This window comes from Rhagoletis zephyria, unplaced genomic scaffold (genome assembly GCF_001687245.7).
Source record: "Rhagoletis zephyria isolate East Lansing unplaced genomic scaffold, Rhagoletis_zephyria_1.1 Rzeph_scaffold_00025, whole genome shotgun sequence".
NCBI classification, from domain to species: Eukaryota; Metazoa; Arthropoda; class Insecta; order Diptera; family Tephritidae; genus Rhagoletis; species Rhagoletis zephyria.
Genome location: NW_016157109.1, coordinates 710,373 through 725,326, shown reverse-complemented (window position 1 = coordinate 725,326; position 14,954 = coordinate 710,373). Strand labels below are relative to the sequence as shown.

Genomic DNA, 14,954 nt, shown 5'->3' with positions numbered 1-14,954 from the left:
TTACTCTATAAGCGTACGAATGTCGCGTACGGCTGTATGGAAACACCCATATGTGAGTCTGCATTAAAAAAAAAACACCATGCATAACATGAGAAATTGTCAAACATTTTAAGAGTAGGTGTGCCGGGAAATTTTTTTTAGTACAAAAAGGGTGCCGCGGTGAAAAAAGTTTGGGAATGCCTAAGCTAGAGACTTGAAACTTCACACTTAGCTCACAACCCGATTACAATGCAATATGAAATATGAATGAATCTGCTAGGTGGCGCGGGTTTCGATATATTTGAAAAACCAGTATTTATGGTCCGATATTTCCATGAAAAGGAATAAATCCGGGAAAAAATTTTGCCGGATAGGTGGCGCAGGACTCAAGGTAGTTTGTTTAATATTTGAACCTACATACAGATATTACTTAAATGAAAGAAAAAAACTCCAAAAAATGTAAGCCGTTAGGTGGTGCCGGGGGTAGATTTTTCTTTTTTTTCACTATTTTGATTTTTTTAATTACTTGTTTTAAAAAGTTTTTAAATGAAAATATCTTGGAGAAAATTACCTGATCTATAAAAACGATATACAGATCCGCAATCTACAACCCAGAATTAATTAATTAAGCAAACCGAAAATTAACTCTAAAGTCGTTTATTGCGTTCAGCCCGATTGCCGACCCAAAAGTATGCATCCGACTAATACACATTCACTATTATGCGCAGAAAAAACGAAGATTATCCTTAAAGCCTTTGAAAAACATAAAAAGTAATAGTAATGTGAATGACGTACGAGTAAATATTTTAGGAGATCATGTAACATGTATGTATTTCAAAACGAATTCAGTGTGAAAGAAATCAAATGTAAAGTCTTGTTTAAAAGTCTATTTTAAAATAATGAGATGCAAAGTAGATAAGGATTTATTAATGAAGGGCGGTAGTTTTGCAGTAATTAAAATTAGCGGTGTAGAAAAGTATTTAAATAAATTTTTGAATCTATTTCACTAAATATTTCAAAACTACACAAATGTCACGGTGTGTTTGGATGAGGTTCAACCCAACAGTCTTTACCCATTCAATTTTTTTCATGTTCGTATTCTGCATCGTAATCAAGTGATTTGACTCACGCACGTCAGCAGTTAAAGGTTAAACGTATATTTTCCAGCTATTTAAAATTTGTTGCACGCCCATAAAGTTATTGAGCAAATAACACTTTGAAAACATTTTTGATTTTCATTTCTCAAAGTTCCTATTGCCATAATTTTTGACATACCAAGCAAGGCGAATTCATTTAAGGTGGTGTTGCTAGAACAGCTGCTTTAATTCGCCTCGGTACACATATGCCAAAACTTCTTATGAGAGATGCGAAAGTAAGAGTGTTGGAAATTTCTTTCCCTCTTCCTCCTTGAGCAAAGAATAGCTGAAATTTGACATTTGTGTACCGAAAGCAAAAACAAAATACATGTTGGTTTTTGTTTTTGTATACTAACACTACCGCCTTATATGAATTCGCCTGATACCAAGTGTACAAAAATGATTTGGGGATTTATATATGCTTTGAAAGAAATCAGCCGTTTATTTTGAAAGTGGCATAAGTCGCTTCGTAAAATTTTAACTGTAGCATGGTTTTGGACTTAGTTAGAAAAGTTAGCAAAAAAAAAGTTAAGAATTATAGGATATCTTTTGATATCATTTGAGAAAAAATTGAATGGGTAAGGACTTTTGGGTTAAACATCATCCAAGCACATAGTGACGTGCGTGTAGACTAGGTTGGCCCCCGCAGTTTGAAAGCTTACTTCGAGGGGATTTTAGCATTATACAAAGTTTCACGCTAATCAAATTATGCAACATTTAAATCTGGTTAATAGAATATTCAACTAAAATTTAAGTCAGTGGGAAAGAAATAAAGTTTTATACATTTAAAAAATGTCAAGCGGAAATAGACTTAACGACTGCGTTTTTTTTTAACGTAATGACAAAGATATCATTTAAAACCTATCGGGAATTTAAAGTGATATATTGTACAACACCCAAAAACACATTTTCAACCATATTAAAATATCTCTCACTTTAAATCGGGTCACCAATTAAATAGCTTTAGGGCCGAATTCACATTACTAAGTTAAACGATTGTTAACTTAACCACCAACAATAGTTTAACTTTGAATTTATATTCCGAGTCACAAAGTTAACTATGGAAATTCGTATCGCCTGAAAATATACATACAAATTCTAAAAATCATTATTTTCTACTCAAATTTGAAATTCGTTCCACAAAAAAATTGTATTTCTCAAGAGTTCAACTATGGGGGCATGCTGGTTTAAACTTTTGTTGACTGAGCGTTGCGAATATGAAAATCAATGGTAAAACTCTTATCATTGGTTAACTACGCTCTGGCCCTTAGACCATTAATTTTTATGACGCCAAATCCCATCAAAGTAAGCTTCAAATCTGAAGATCATTATAATATTTTTATGATTCTTGTACCACAGATATGTCAGCTTTTCTGTCACTAAACATGCTTTCATCTACTGAACGTACGTTAAACATCGTAAGATTTACATATGTATATATTCATGCATTTACATATGTATATGAATACATTTTGGTACGTGTATGTATGTACATACTACCTCATATGCCATATCATCAATTTTTACTCACCAACATCATCAGGCTTATAATTTTGTATTATTTCCGCAAGTTCCATATTTCCTGCGATTACAGCCACCTTAATTAGAAAAGAATTGCATTATTCTGGTGCTTATAAGCAAGTATATTTGTATGCATATGCACTTACGTACATACATATGTACATATAAATATCGCCATCATTCACAATCATTTTATGTGACAAGCCTTTTTATGAATATGCTTTTAAGATTAGTTAGTTAGTTTGTTCTCAAAATCACCCCGCATAATTAGAATAATAATAATAATTATTACTATTATAATAATAATAGAATATTAGAATAATATCTTCAAAAAAATAGCAGATTTATGAACTTTATAAAGCCAGAAAACCCTAAAACGCTCACAAGGGTATTTGTGAATGATGACGATACATGTTTTTTTTTTTAAGCAATAAGTAAAAATATTCCACGGTTGCTACAGTTGCATATTTTTTGTAAGCTGCTACTGATTGTTATCATAAACAGATTTCACAGAAGCAAACTTAAAACAATATAATTTAAGTATTCATACGTCCATACAAGCATACACATCTTATGTAAATTAAGTATAAAGACTCTCGAATCGAAAATTTCTTATATCCTTTAAGTTTTTTTTTTAATAGATTTGAAACTTTAAATTTTTGGTTCTAAAAATTCGCGATTCGAAAGTTGGAAGTACTTTTTTTTTTTAATTCCACGTCGAAAGCGTTATTTGTTAACATTTTTAAGCAAAGTTTGGAAAAATATGTACCTGATAGGGAGTTTGATTGGCATAATTGAGGGCGGCACGTTGTGCACCACGAAACAGAAGCATTTTAGCACAAGCCTCTTGGTTGTTAACAGCGCATACATGCAATGGTGTGTTACCGGAAGCGTTACGACCATCCATGTCCGCACCATAAAACAATAAATGTTCCAAATGTTGTACCAGACCATGGCGACAGGCCTACCATTATTCCATAGGGTTATTTGTTTACGTTTAAAGGATACGCATAAACATATTTGTGTAATATAATGCATTGAGTTGAAGTTGAAGAAGGTATTATATAAAAAGCCAAAAAGACAAGAATTACTTATAGTTTTGAATAAATAATTTCAGTAACTTAGTAACTAAATAGTGTAAACTTTTGTAAATATTTATAGCATTTAATCTGTGTTAAGTAACCTACAAAACTAACGACCATAAAAATATATCAAAGGGTAGCCCATACAAAGCAATTTCTAGGATTAGTATTTAAACCAACACCTTTCGAAAAGTTAAAATGCTCGCATAGAGTACAATTCATATTTTTTTTACGCAACATGTGTTATCCTTAGTAAATTAGTTCCTCGATAGCAATTCGAGAAAATACAATATCAGAATAAACTTTCCTTCAATAAGAACTTAGTAACAGGAGTTGCGCTACATGTCATGGTATATGCAAATAAGCCATTAGCCTAAGTCCGTTAAGTCTAGGCTGGACAGCTCACAAGACTACCTTCGTTGTGAAATCACAAAAAGTCTAGGTTAAAAATCTTAGAAAAGCAATAAAATTGTTTTCGATTTACATAATGAAAAAATCAATTCACTACAATAACATTTACTTTAAAGCATTGCTTTAGAGAGTAGAGTTAACTCATTAAATAGGGGCAAGCTTACAATAATTGGTATAGAGCTGAACGAAGCTGGAACGAATGTTGGGAACATCATCATTATAAATGAAATGGGAAAAGTGCCCATCGATTCCATAACTGAAGAAATGACAATTCTTAGGACCAAAGGATCTTAGCAGTTTTTGTACATAATTGTATGATGTACACTTTTGACTAACCTGTTTTCACGATAAATCTTACCGTTTGACCTTGAGTAAATTTTGTTGAAGATCATTTACAATGGTATTCGCAACATACGTGCCCATTTTCAGCTTTATTCGAGTTATTGCAACATTGGAAAGTCCGGGTTATTAATAGGCAATAATAAGAGGTAACTGATTTTTAGCGGAACTTTATCAATTTGATTTCTACTAACTACATACCATGGGATACGTACTCTTTAATTTAGATGAACTGACATTCGCAACGATAATTGGGGGACACTAACAGGTTTCAGCAAAGGTATGCTTGGGGTTCTGTGCAATAATTATCGTTCCAAGCTTAGTTATAGAGAATTTCCCCTTAATATTAAATTAAATAAGCTACTCTTCACATTTGGATACGCATACCAATCGAAGAAGATCTAACGAAGAACTGAATAAAACTTATTAATGGTTTTTCGTTTTTTCTGTTGTGTCTTTTCGAAATATACAGATGCACCTACTACCACTTCTATACACATATTTTTTATTTGAAAAAAAAAAATACTTTTTTGCTGACCTTAAATATAGATAATGTATATATTTATGTTATTGGTACAAATATACTCAAATAACCCTCTAAACCGATTTAAAGTTGTTAGCGAAAAGTTCAAAGACGGAGAGTACTCACCTGATGTACTTCATTCCAACCTTGTGTATCTTGTATACCCAATGTCGCGTGATCGTGTAGTAAGTTCTCTGTTACTTTTGGATCACATTTTCGAGCTATCGATACATATAAAGGTGTTATGCCACGTCCGTCCTTGTAGTTAGGTGACGCACCCAATTCCAATAATGTCCTTGTCATTTATAAAAAGAAAAACGTTGTAATTTCTTTTGTGGAATACTAGATTTATGCTTCAAACTTACGTTACTGCCTCGAGAGAGTCCTTTTCAACGGCTCTATGGAGAGCTGTAGTGCCGTCTTTTGTGCGATAATCCAGCAAAGCACCACCGTTCACCAATGCTATTAGTAATTTGTTTGGTTTTTTAGCTCCAGTCGCCACTGTTAATGGGGTTTCACCACTTTCTGGACAATGGAAATTCGGATCTAATCCCTTGGCACACATTTTTGCTATCTTTTCCACATGACCTGCATTGATGCACTCCAGAAACCGTCGTAAGTTGGCGCGAGTGTGCAAAGCTTTTAACTGCCTTTCGTCCAAGTTTAGCATTTTGTAAACTCGTCTCTTGTACTTCAACTGCAAACGATATAAGTGAACAAGAAAAAAAAATAAAAAATTTGAAATGAACTCTCACATACTAGCACATAGGTATACATGTAAGCTTTCTTATGAATAACTCTGTAATCACCTCTAAGTAGCCGACAGGACCGTTGAAGGGATAGTCACCTAGCCGGCGCTCTTCATCGAGAAATTTGCCTGCCTTCCCATTCGAAGGAGGGCAAAAGAGTCCATAGTTGAAACTCTCTTTTAGTTCCTTTGTAAGAATATACAAAAATATATATATATTATGAATGTTTGCAGTTAAAATAGTTCTTGTATAGATCATGCAAGCTGGATCTATCAAATTACATCCGCCATTACAAAAATTTGTATGTATCGCATAACAAAAATAATCATAACAAGCAGCGGTATGAATAATATTCTTTTATAAGCATGCGATAAACTTATTAAATATATATTAAACACCAACCTTAAACCAAAAGGCCACCTATGAATGTTTTAGCAGAAAATAATATAAAACGTTAATCCAGTGTTGTATACATAAGTATGTATGTATAATTGTAGTGCGATCATTTCACCAGCCAAACGTTCATATTTATGTAGTTGTGTGGCGGGGCCGTTCAGTATTGAATGCATTGTCGGCAAGTGTCGAATTGTGCGCAGACATTTACGAATATTGAAAGTGTTTGTGTACAAGTTGATTGATATTTATTTGGTTATAAAAGCAGATTCATAAAAGCGTTATAAGAAAAGAAAGGCAAAATAGACAAAATTAAAAAAAAAAAAAACAAATAAATAAAAGCGTTCCAAAATCAAGCACAAATCAAAAATAGTATCAGTGGTCAAAGGTCTTAAGCCTTAGTCGAAAATCACACATTTTAGAATTATAGTCGTTGTTTCAAGATCTTCGGGTGAAATTTAAAAGGCTCAGCATAATAAATTTAATGTAGAATTAGGGATTTTCCATCGCACAGTTCTATAAAAAACGTAGCTCCACCTCATAGGGCCGGTTGTTCAATGTCTGGTTATCACTACTTGCAGGTTAAACATCATTATCGACGTTTTCGTCATCATGCATATAACATGTGATCGATAAAGCAGTCGTTGTTTTTAACCGGAGCTTCTACCTCTGATTAGTGCTAATCAGACATTGAACAACCGGCCCTTACCGTTTTTTCTGGCAAGCTGTAGGTGTGTTTTTGGTTAGTGTATTGCTGTTTTTTGTTCACTAAATGCCAGAAAACAGGTGATCTCAGCTGTAGAAATTTTTTGGCATTCAACTGATAGGGTTTTTTACTTAGGAAACTGTACGATGGGATTTTCACTCGAAAATACTGATGTAAAAAATTATAATTATACTATCCTTCTAGTAATTAAGTAACACTTAAAATAGCTTGTGCTACTGTTCACTTTTGAAAGTTCTCAGTTTGCAATGACCGCTTGTCTTTAATTTAGCTCCTTTATCCAAACTACATTAAGGAAATACATTCCCCTAAATCTAATAACGCTGTGTATGAGCCCTGAATAATCAGTTAACAACTGTTCAGACATAAGCCAATATACTTTTCAATATAACTCTGAAAGAGAACGTTACGAAGAAAGGAGTTAATAGAAATATGCATTCTTATCAGGAGAATGTGGTTGTATATTCCGATGGTCCCGTGCTACTTTATCTAAACTGGGCGATGGCGATTAATTGACCCTATCTCAACTCCATGAACTGTTTTAACTTTGTACTAACTCAACCAAGTACGATTATGTCATCTTATCTGAGACAAACTATCCTAACTCAGACATGGATATTTACTGTGTCTTAACTCCATAACTTAACAGTTTAGCACAAGACAAAATAAAAAGGCGCGTCTGAATTAAGACAGTTTGTCTAACAGCACTGGAATAAGACGAAATAATCGTGCTTGGCTGGGTTAGTAAAAAGTTAGGATAGTTCATAGCGAAAATATTCCTTCGGACGTTGACCGCCGATAGGATGATAAATTGATGGCTATTAATCAGTTGAGATAAAGTAGCACGGGACTTTCGACCCAACTCAATTATATCTTCAGTCGACTTAACGACTATTGATTTTAACCACCGATATTATGCATACCCACTATACAGTGATGAACAAAAGTCTTGGCACAGTGAAATTTTCCCAATATATGCAAAGTTTTTTATTTTAATTTATTTCCGATAATTTTTTATTTATAAGTGGAGGGTGTTGCTCGTTTTCTCCATCCAAAAAATAATTGTCGAACATACTTTCTATGGGAGAGTGAAACAAATTGCTAAAAATCAACGCGATTTTCTAGCAACTTCAAATTTGTACTTTGTTTTACTTAAATTGAATGGGCTATAAAACAGCATACGTAGAATTTTTCTAAAAAATCTGAATAGAAAGTGGCAAATTAGTATGCAAATTTATTTAATTTTCCTGAGTTTTGCACGAAGTTTAGAGATTTAAGTTTTATGTATTTTGATGTAGAATAAACTATATTTTCATAAAAATGTATCGAAAATAAATTAGAGTAAACAATTTTGCATATATTGCGAAAAGTTCACTGTGCCAATACTTTTGTTCGTCACTGTATATACATATGTACATATATATGTATGTACATATGCATTCGTTAAGATGTTCTTACACGATATGTATTTGCATGTGTACATCACTTTTTACATATGAAAATGCAAACATATCGTGTAAAGACAAGTTATGTACGTACATACGAAATAGAAATGATTCTATTTTCATCTGACACACAAATATAATCATCTGGGTTTGGTTTAGTTAAATAAATACTGCGAATTTGACAGACAGATGCATTACATACATATGTATCTAATCGCGTAAGAACACTTTTATTTAGTAAGATTTCGGCAAAGTTGAGAATACGCCTTTTTGAGAATATCAGCATATGATTTGTACTTGATTTGAATCATTATTTACTTAAATAAATCTGTAAGATAACATGCAAAACTTGAAAGTTTGAGTATAAGTGGTGTTAGGATTCAAAATATAGTAAAGTAAATTGTATTCAAAACCAAAGCCTTATAATCTACGAATTCAACTGTTTTAATTTTTTGGCCTTTAATTAAACAAAACAAGTTATAGTAATAGCTAATAACCCTTACTTCTCAACTTACCTTTGGCAGAGACGACAGCACCTGTTGCTTCACATCCCAAACTAAACGGTCTGATGGAAATTGTAGGCATTTGTAGACGTTCAGTTCGGGTACATGGACGCGTACCAGTAGCCAACCGTCTCTGGGCTCTGGTGGTGGTTCATCGTCAAAACCCGGCCATGAACCGGAGTCCATGTTGGCCGGGTTTTGTTTGACTTTTGGTGTGGGTGGGTGGTAGCTCGTAATTTTGAATGATTTTTCAGCCAATTGATGCGAGGAAAAATACTTTTAATACTCAATATGTTTGTTAGTTAGTGAGTACCAAGGTTCGAGGTGGAAGTTGCTTTGTTAGATTTGTTGTTTTTAACGGGTTGTCTTATTTTAAAAATTGTATTTATTGTTCTCGTATTTAACGGTTTTATTATCAATATTAAATGCATTTCGTTGTAGAAGCAGCCTCATTTTATGGTGCGTGGTTGATGAGCTACCTAAAAAAAATAAGAAAAAATGTTGTTATAGGAACGATTGAAACTTTTTTATGCAAAAGCAAAAATATGTTATTTTGGGATTCTAAAATTTCTTGGTATAAATCACAACTTCGAAGCTTTTAAAATCGAATCGAAACTTGACACAGCTGTTGACTTTGACTACCTACAGTAACAAACGTTTTAAGTTTTTTTAAGTCGGACAATAACCACGTTCACCTCCCATATAATAACACAAACGGAAATAATGCGCAATTTGTTTCATTTCACTTTTAAATGGCAAATAATACCAAAATCTCAGTTTTGATTTAAAGGTAATTTTTCAAATGAGGCAGTGCCAAAATCTTTCTTCTCACTCTAATATTACTTCTACTGGTATAACTCCACCATGGGTGGGGTGCAGGCAATAACACCATTCGCAATAATTCCCATTACTTGGACATTTAAAAGCAGTTTCAGAAGTGAACTTGTGTAATCTTATTATTATTCTTTTTTTCTAAACGGTTATATTGCCACCAAGTGCATAATTACGAAAGGAGGGGAGGGGCGGGAAAAGCGAGCACGACATCGAACGTGGACTGCCGCGACGGTGGGAACTTTCAAAATTGTATACTTACAAATCCGTCAATTTAACTTGTTCATTTACTACTTTTTGTCAAATGTAACTGGGTGACTACCTATGCGCACTATTTTTTTTTATTACTCAATTGTTAAGTTTAAATGTTTAAAAGTTGGTCTTATTGCTCAACGAGAAATGAAATAAAACAAACTTGTGTTACTTCCAGGGACGTGAACCGGATGAAAAATTTGGTCGGTTCGGTTCTGCGGTTCGAACCGTTGTTGCACTTTTGGATTGGTTCATCAAAGCGGTTTTTTTTGGTCTTTGAACCGGGGTTTCGGTTCGGTTCAACGGTTCGAAAAACAACAAAATAAGGCGCAAATTTCAGTGTCAAGTGTCAAGTGCAACAACGCGCAAGGTCAAGGGTCAAGTGAGATGGGCTGCCTTTACATTTGATATTGTCACATGGTAAAAAACATGGTAGGTATTACCATGTTTAACAAAATGAAGAAAGGGTGGGTACATTTATCTATTGAAAATTGGTTGAAACGAACCTTTAAACCTTTACAGAAAGTGGTTCGGTTTTCGGTTCGGATCAAACATTTGTGGAAAATTTCGGTTCGGTTAATGGTTCAGTTAGTTAATAGAAAAAAGCGGTTTCCGGTTCAAAACCGGTTCACGTCCCTGGTTACTTCACATTCAATTGGGAAATAACACAAATTTGTGTTATTGCCTTTTGTGTTATTTCACCCCCATGCAGGGATCGGGGATAAGACGATCTTTTCCTTATGATTTTTGATGCGCTGAGCACGAATCTGAAGTCCGTTTTCTGATTACTGTTCAGAGCACTAAAACACATGGAGGTGGGTATTCCTGTCCAAAGTACATGCCACTTTTTTTGTGGGACTTTGTAATGGGAATTAAATAAAAGAAAATTAACACGAAAAAAAACAGCGAAAAAGCATTGTCCCTATTCAAGTGCATGGGGTGTATAAAGTGTGGCTTTTCCCGAACATAGACTTCTTTACGTGTTTCATACTCAATTCAATGTTCGACGTACTGATGTAGAGCTTGAACTACCGAATACATACGTACATATGTATGTACATACTAGGGATGTTACGAATATGGAATTTTAGACAATAAAAGCTAACATCCGCGGATGCGAATGCGAATGCGGATGTCAAATACAGTGCAGGTACAGGTAATAGCAGTAGAGCAAACACGACACCGCCATGTATTTTGTTGTTGCTTGGGAAACCTAGAATGTCAAAATATAAAGAAATGTAAGCACGTTCGACCAATCAAGAGCAAGCAGAATGCTAATGTATGTGTAATGTGTATGTGAATGTGTATATGAATTTAGCAAAGTTTCACAGTTCAGATTTTTCACGAAATGGAGAAAAAAACAAAACGGCAGCCCAGCTACTACTACCTTGGTGAAAGCTCCAATATGCCGACACCGATGGTCACGTTTTTTGTCCGCCTATGAGAGATGTCCGCTTACAGGAATTTCGTAAAAAATAAAATAAAAATTCATACTTAAAAAATTGAAATTGCGGGTTTCTAAATTAAAATAATATTTATTCTTCAATAGACAGAAACAGGGTAAATTAAAAATGAATTCAAATTTATTGCGTTTTCTTTCCTACCGACAAATCTCAGTGCCCATTGGCAACGAAAAGGCAACACTTTTTCTAGAAAAGAAAATATTTTTGAATATGGGCTATATTCTTGTGTACATATACATATGTAGAATCGCAAGAGTCAACATTTGACTGAAAAACAAAACAAAATTGACCGCTTGTTAGAGCTTCGCGTCCGCTTATGGGAGAGGTTTTTTTCATAACTGGACATTTTTGAGTGTCCGCGTCCGTTTATCGGAAAGTCCGTATATGTGAGAGCATTTTGTATGGAAAAAAAACCCAAAAATTGTTCGTTCCCAAGAATGTGTCCGCTTATTAGAGCGTCCATCTATGCGACCTTTCACTATATTTTACGAAATATTTTTTGGTGAGTACATTCGGTGATTTAGGTAAAAAAAAAAAAATGAAAAATTTAGTAATTTTTAATTTTTTTTTATTTAGCACTTAAATTAAAAAGTTGGAGCATTGTATTTAAGAAAGAGTAATTTTGCTGCTTTTTCGGAATACAGCCTGTTTCCTAACGGGTCGTAAATCAAACCTGCGCCATTAAATAACTACGCGCTCGAGGCGACAAACTTGAAAAACTTGAAACTTTCCAAAATTGTTAATTCTTTTCAATTGACGCTGCACCAGTTGAGAGGACTTCAGTTTTTTTTGCGGTTCAATANAATACAGCCTGTTTCCTAACGGGTCGTAAATCAAACCTGCGCCATTAAATAACTACGCGCTCGAGGCGACAAACTTGAAAAACTTGAAACTTTCCAAAATTGTTAATTCTTTTCAATTGACGCTGCACCAGTTGAGAGGACTTCAGTTTTTTTTGCGGTTCAATAATTCGAGAATTGCATCTGGGCCGCAAATTTCGGATGTATCCTCATGACTTTCATCTTCACAATCTAGCATCATGGCTAGGGCTGCCAGATATCTCTGTTGCCAAACCGGGACAATTAAGGGAGAGGCCTCTCGCGCCCTTCCGTTTCGTTTCGACAAAAATTACGTACGAAAGGATGTAGTAAAATTTTATTTTGACAAACAAAAACAAAAACATAAAAACATGAGATCATGAGATCATTACAACGTACACCAGCAAAACAAAACAGTTTATCACAACTAAAGCACAGAGAATTTTTCACAATGCATGTACCTTTTTTGTTCCTTATATAAATACAGTTTATACTAAATACATCAGAAAACATAAAAATAAAATTTCTTAACTTTGTGCAAAACTCGGGAAAATGCAATAAATTTGCATACAAATTCGCAACTTTCTATTCAGACTTTTTTATACAAATTTTTAAAACGAAGTTTTGCAGCCCATACAAATTTAGTTGATTTTTGGTATTGTTTTTACTGAGAGTTTCTTCAAATACAAACAATGTTCGACATTTTTTTGTATGTGGAAGACACTGTCAGCAAAAAATAAATAATTGCAAAAAATCAACGAAATTTTCTGGTAACTTCAGACTTGCACTTTACTAATTGGCTCAAAAGCTACATTTTCCAAATTTTTTTAAATATCTGATTAGAAGTTGTGATCAGATGAAAGAGTCTCCGAGCCAATAATTTTGTGCGGCACGGTACTTATAAGTAATCTAGGTTTCACGAAAGAAAAAAATTAAATACAAGGCAACATTAAAATATCAGTCATTTGTTTCGTTGCTGTGAATTTGTTTTAAAACTTCTGGTTTTTGCTTAATATAATTGTAAAACTGTGTGCATGTCATTTTAACGTATTTAGGTACATACTTATATTAATCGTCAACTATTGCTTGTGCAAAACGTGCTAAATTAAAAAAAAATCGCATATGAAAGAGCACCAACCCAACTCGTAATAAATTTAAGAACACTTAGGTCTCTTTTTATGCGGATTTGAATTTATGCGGTTTTTCAAACCATTATTTCGCAGTAGCGATTTTGCTTTTTTGAGAGTTTTTATTACTTTTTTCAGTGTGTAAAAGACAATGCTTCTGATAAATAATTTGTCTTTGTATTCTTACATAATAATAATAATAATAATAGATTGGCGCTTACACATATGTTAGTGTTTGGCCGAGCTTCTCCTCCAATTTGTGGTGTGCGCCTTGATGTTGTCACACAAAGGGGAGGGGCCTAAAGTTTTACGCCTTCTCCGAAGGGCGATTGTATTTTTACGAGAAGCTGTTTTTCATGGCAGAAATACACTCGGAGGTTTGCCATTGCCAGCCGAGGGGCGACCGCTGTTAAGAAAAAACCTTTTTTTCTAAATTTTTTTTTTATGTATTCTTACATCATTCATGTATTTATTGTGGTATTTTTTTTTGGTTAAAATACAGATAAAATTTCATTTATTTCATTAATGTTCGGTTTTACATGGAATAATAAGTGTTGAAGTGAAGAAATAAATTTTTTTTTTTTGCTCAATAATGCCTCACTGGATTGTTTTATGCAGTTTTCAGAATTTTTTACATGGAGTATTTGAATTTATGCGGTTTTTGAAAATGCTGGAACGCATCCCCTGCTTTTGTATGAAAGTAAAGAACTTTTTTATGCAGATTTTTTTTATGCGGCTCTCTGAAGAACGCATGTACCGCATACAAATTTTAGTATTTAGTATAGAATTATTCAATTGAAATACGCCAATATTAAAATGAAGCGCTTTGCACTTAACCGATGCTTTTTCATAATTAAGTTAAAAAAAATATATTTAAATTCCATGCTGCCTGTAATGGTATTTGAACCCTGACGCTCTGGAAATTAGCAAATTGTGGCAAGTAACTTTGCGCACTNACTACAGCCAGACATGTAAATGTGCATTCAAGTGTTCAGTTTGATTCAACACCACGTGTGCGTGGTATGAAAGTATTGTTTTTAAATACGAACATTTTAAAACGATAATCAAATAAAAAGTATTCTTGTTTACTATGCGTTATTTCCCCCAGTAAATTCATAAAATTTTTCTTAATATTACAACGCGTCAGTGGCGTAGCCAGGATTTGGCGAAAGGGGGGGAGGGGGGATTAAAAAAAAATCGATAACTTAAAGTTGTGATACACAATGGTTAAAGGCGTCGCACTATAGGCAAAACACGATTTTTTTTTCAAAATCGTAGATCTTCGCTTAGAAAAGAGATAACGGAATTTATCGTGAAGATAAATGATCATATAATATAGGAAAACTATAGAGAAGTTACAACAACAATAACTTAACCCTCAAAATACCGTTCAAAATGTCACTTTTTTAAATTTTGGATTTTGGCTCCCATTCCACTAGAAAACACTATATTTAGTACACTATTAGGACTGTTTCTGAAAGATTTCTCTTTATTTTATCTTAAGACTCGATTCTTGAGACATAGGATGCTGTACCCGAGTGGCCAGATTGGAAAAAGAAAAGCTACCTTTAAACTCTAAAACTCGTAAACTATCAGCTTTCACAAAAAAATTTATATAACAAAAATGGTTATACTGGTCGATATCTTTACGAAAGTGC

At 33.7% G+C, this 14,954-nt stretch overlaps 2 protein-coding genes across 14 annotated transcripts in view; one reads left to right on the top strand and one right to left on the bottom strand.

Moving 5' to 3' along the window:
- Positions 1-14,954, top strand: part of LOC108363256 (uncharacterized) — a 175,805-nt gene that overhangs the window by 19,735 nt on the left and 141,116 nt on the right. The gene's annotated exons all lie outside the window — the stretch shown is intronic.
- The window catches only part of Prosap (SH3 and multiple ankyrin repeat domains prosap), a 76,480-nt gene that overhangs the window by 14,763 nt on the left and 46,763 nt on the right, over positions 1-14,954 (bottom strand). For 7 of the 13 annotated variants that reach the window (XM_017616193.1, XM_017616224.1, XM_017616157.1 and 4 more), the window contains 7 exons: positions 8,818-9,284; positions 6,143-6,160; positions 5,801-5,926; positions 5,357-5,688; positions 5,118-5,286; positions 3,406-3,600; positions 2,647-2,713 (listed from right to left, as the gene is read on the bottom strand). In XM_017616193.1, coding sequence (XP_017471682.1) covers positions 2,647-2,713; positions 3,406-3,600; positions 5,118-5,286; positions 5,357-5,688; positions 5,801-5,926; positions 6,143-6,160; positions 8,818-8,991 — 1,081 coding nt within the window. In that variant the 5' untranslated portion in view covers positions 8,992-9,284. The remainder of the gene's footprint in view (positions 1-2,646; positions 2,714-3,405; positions 3,601-5,117; positions 5,287-5,356; positions 5,689-5,800; positions 5,927-6,142; positions 6,161-8,817; positions 9,285-14,954) is intronic. The other 6 variants (XM_017616207.1, XM_017616243.1, XM_017616200.1 and 3 more) reach the window with 3 other exon arrangements.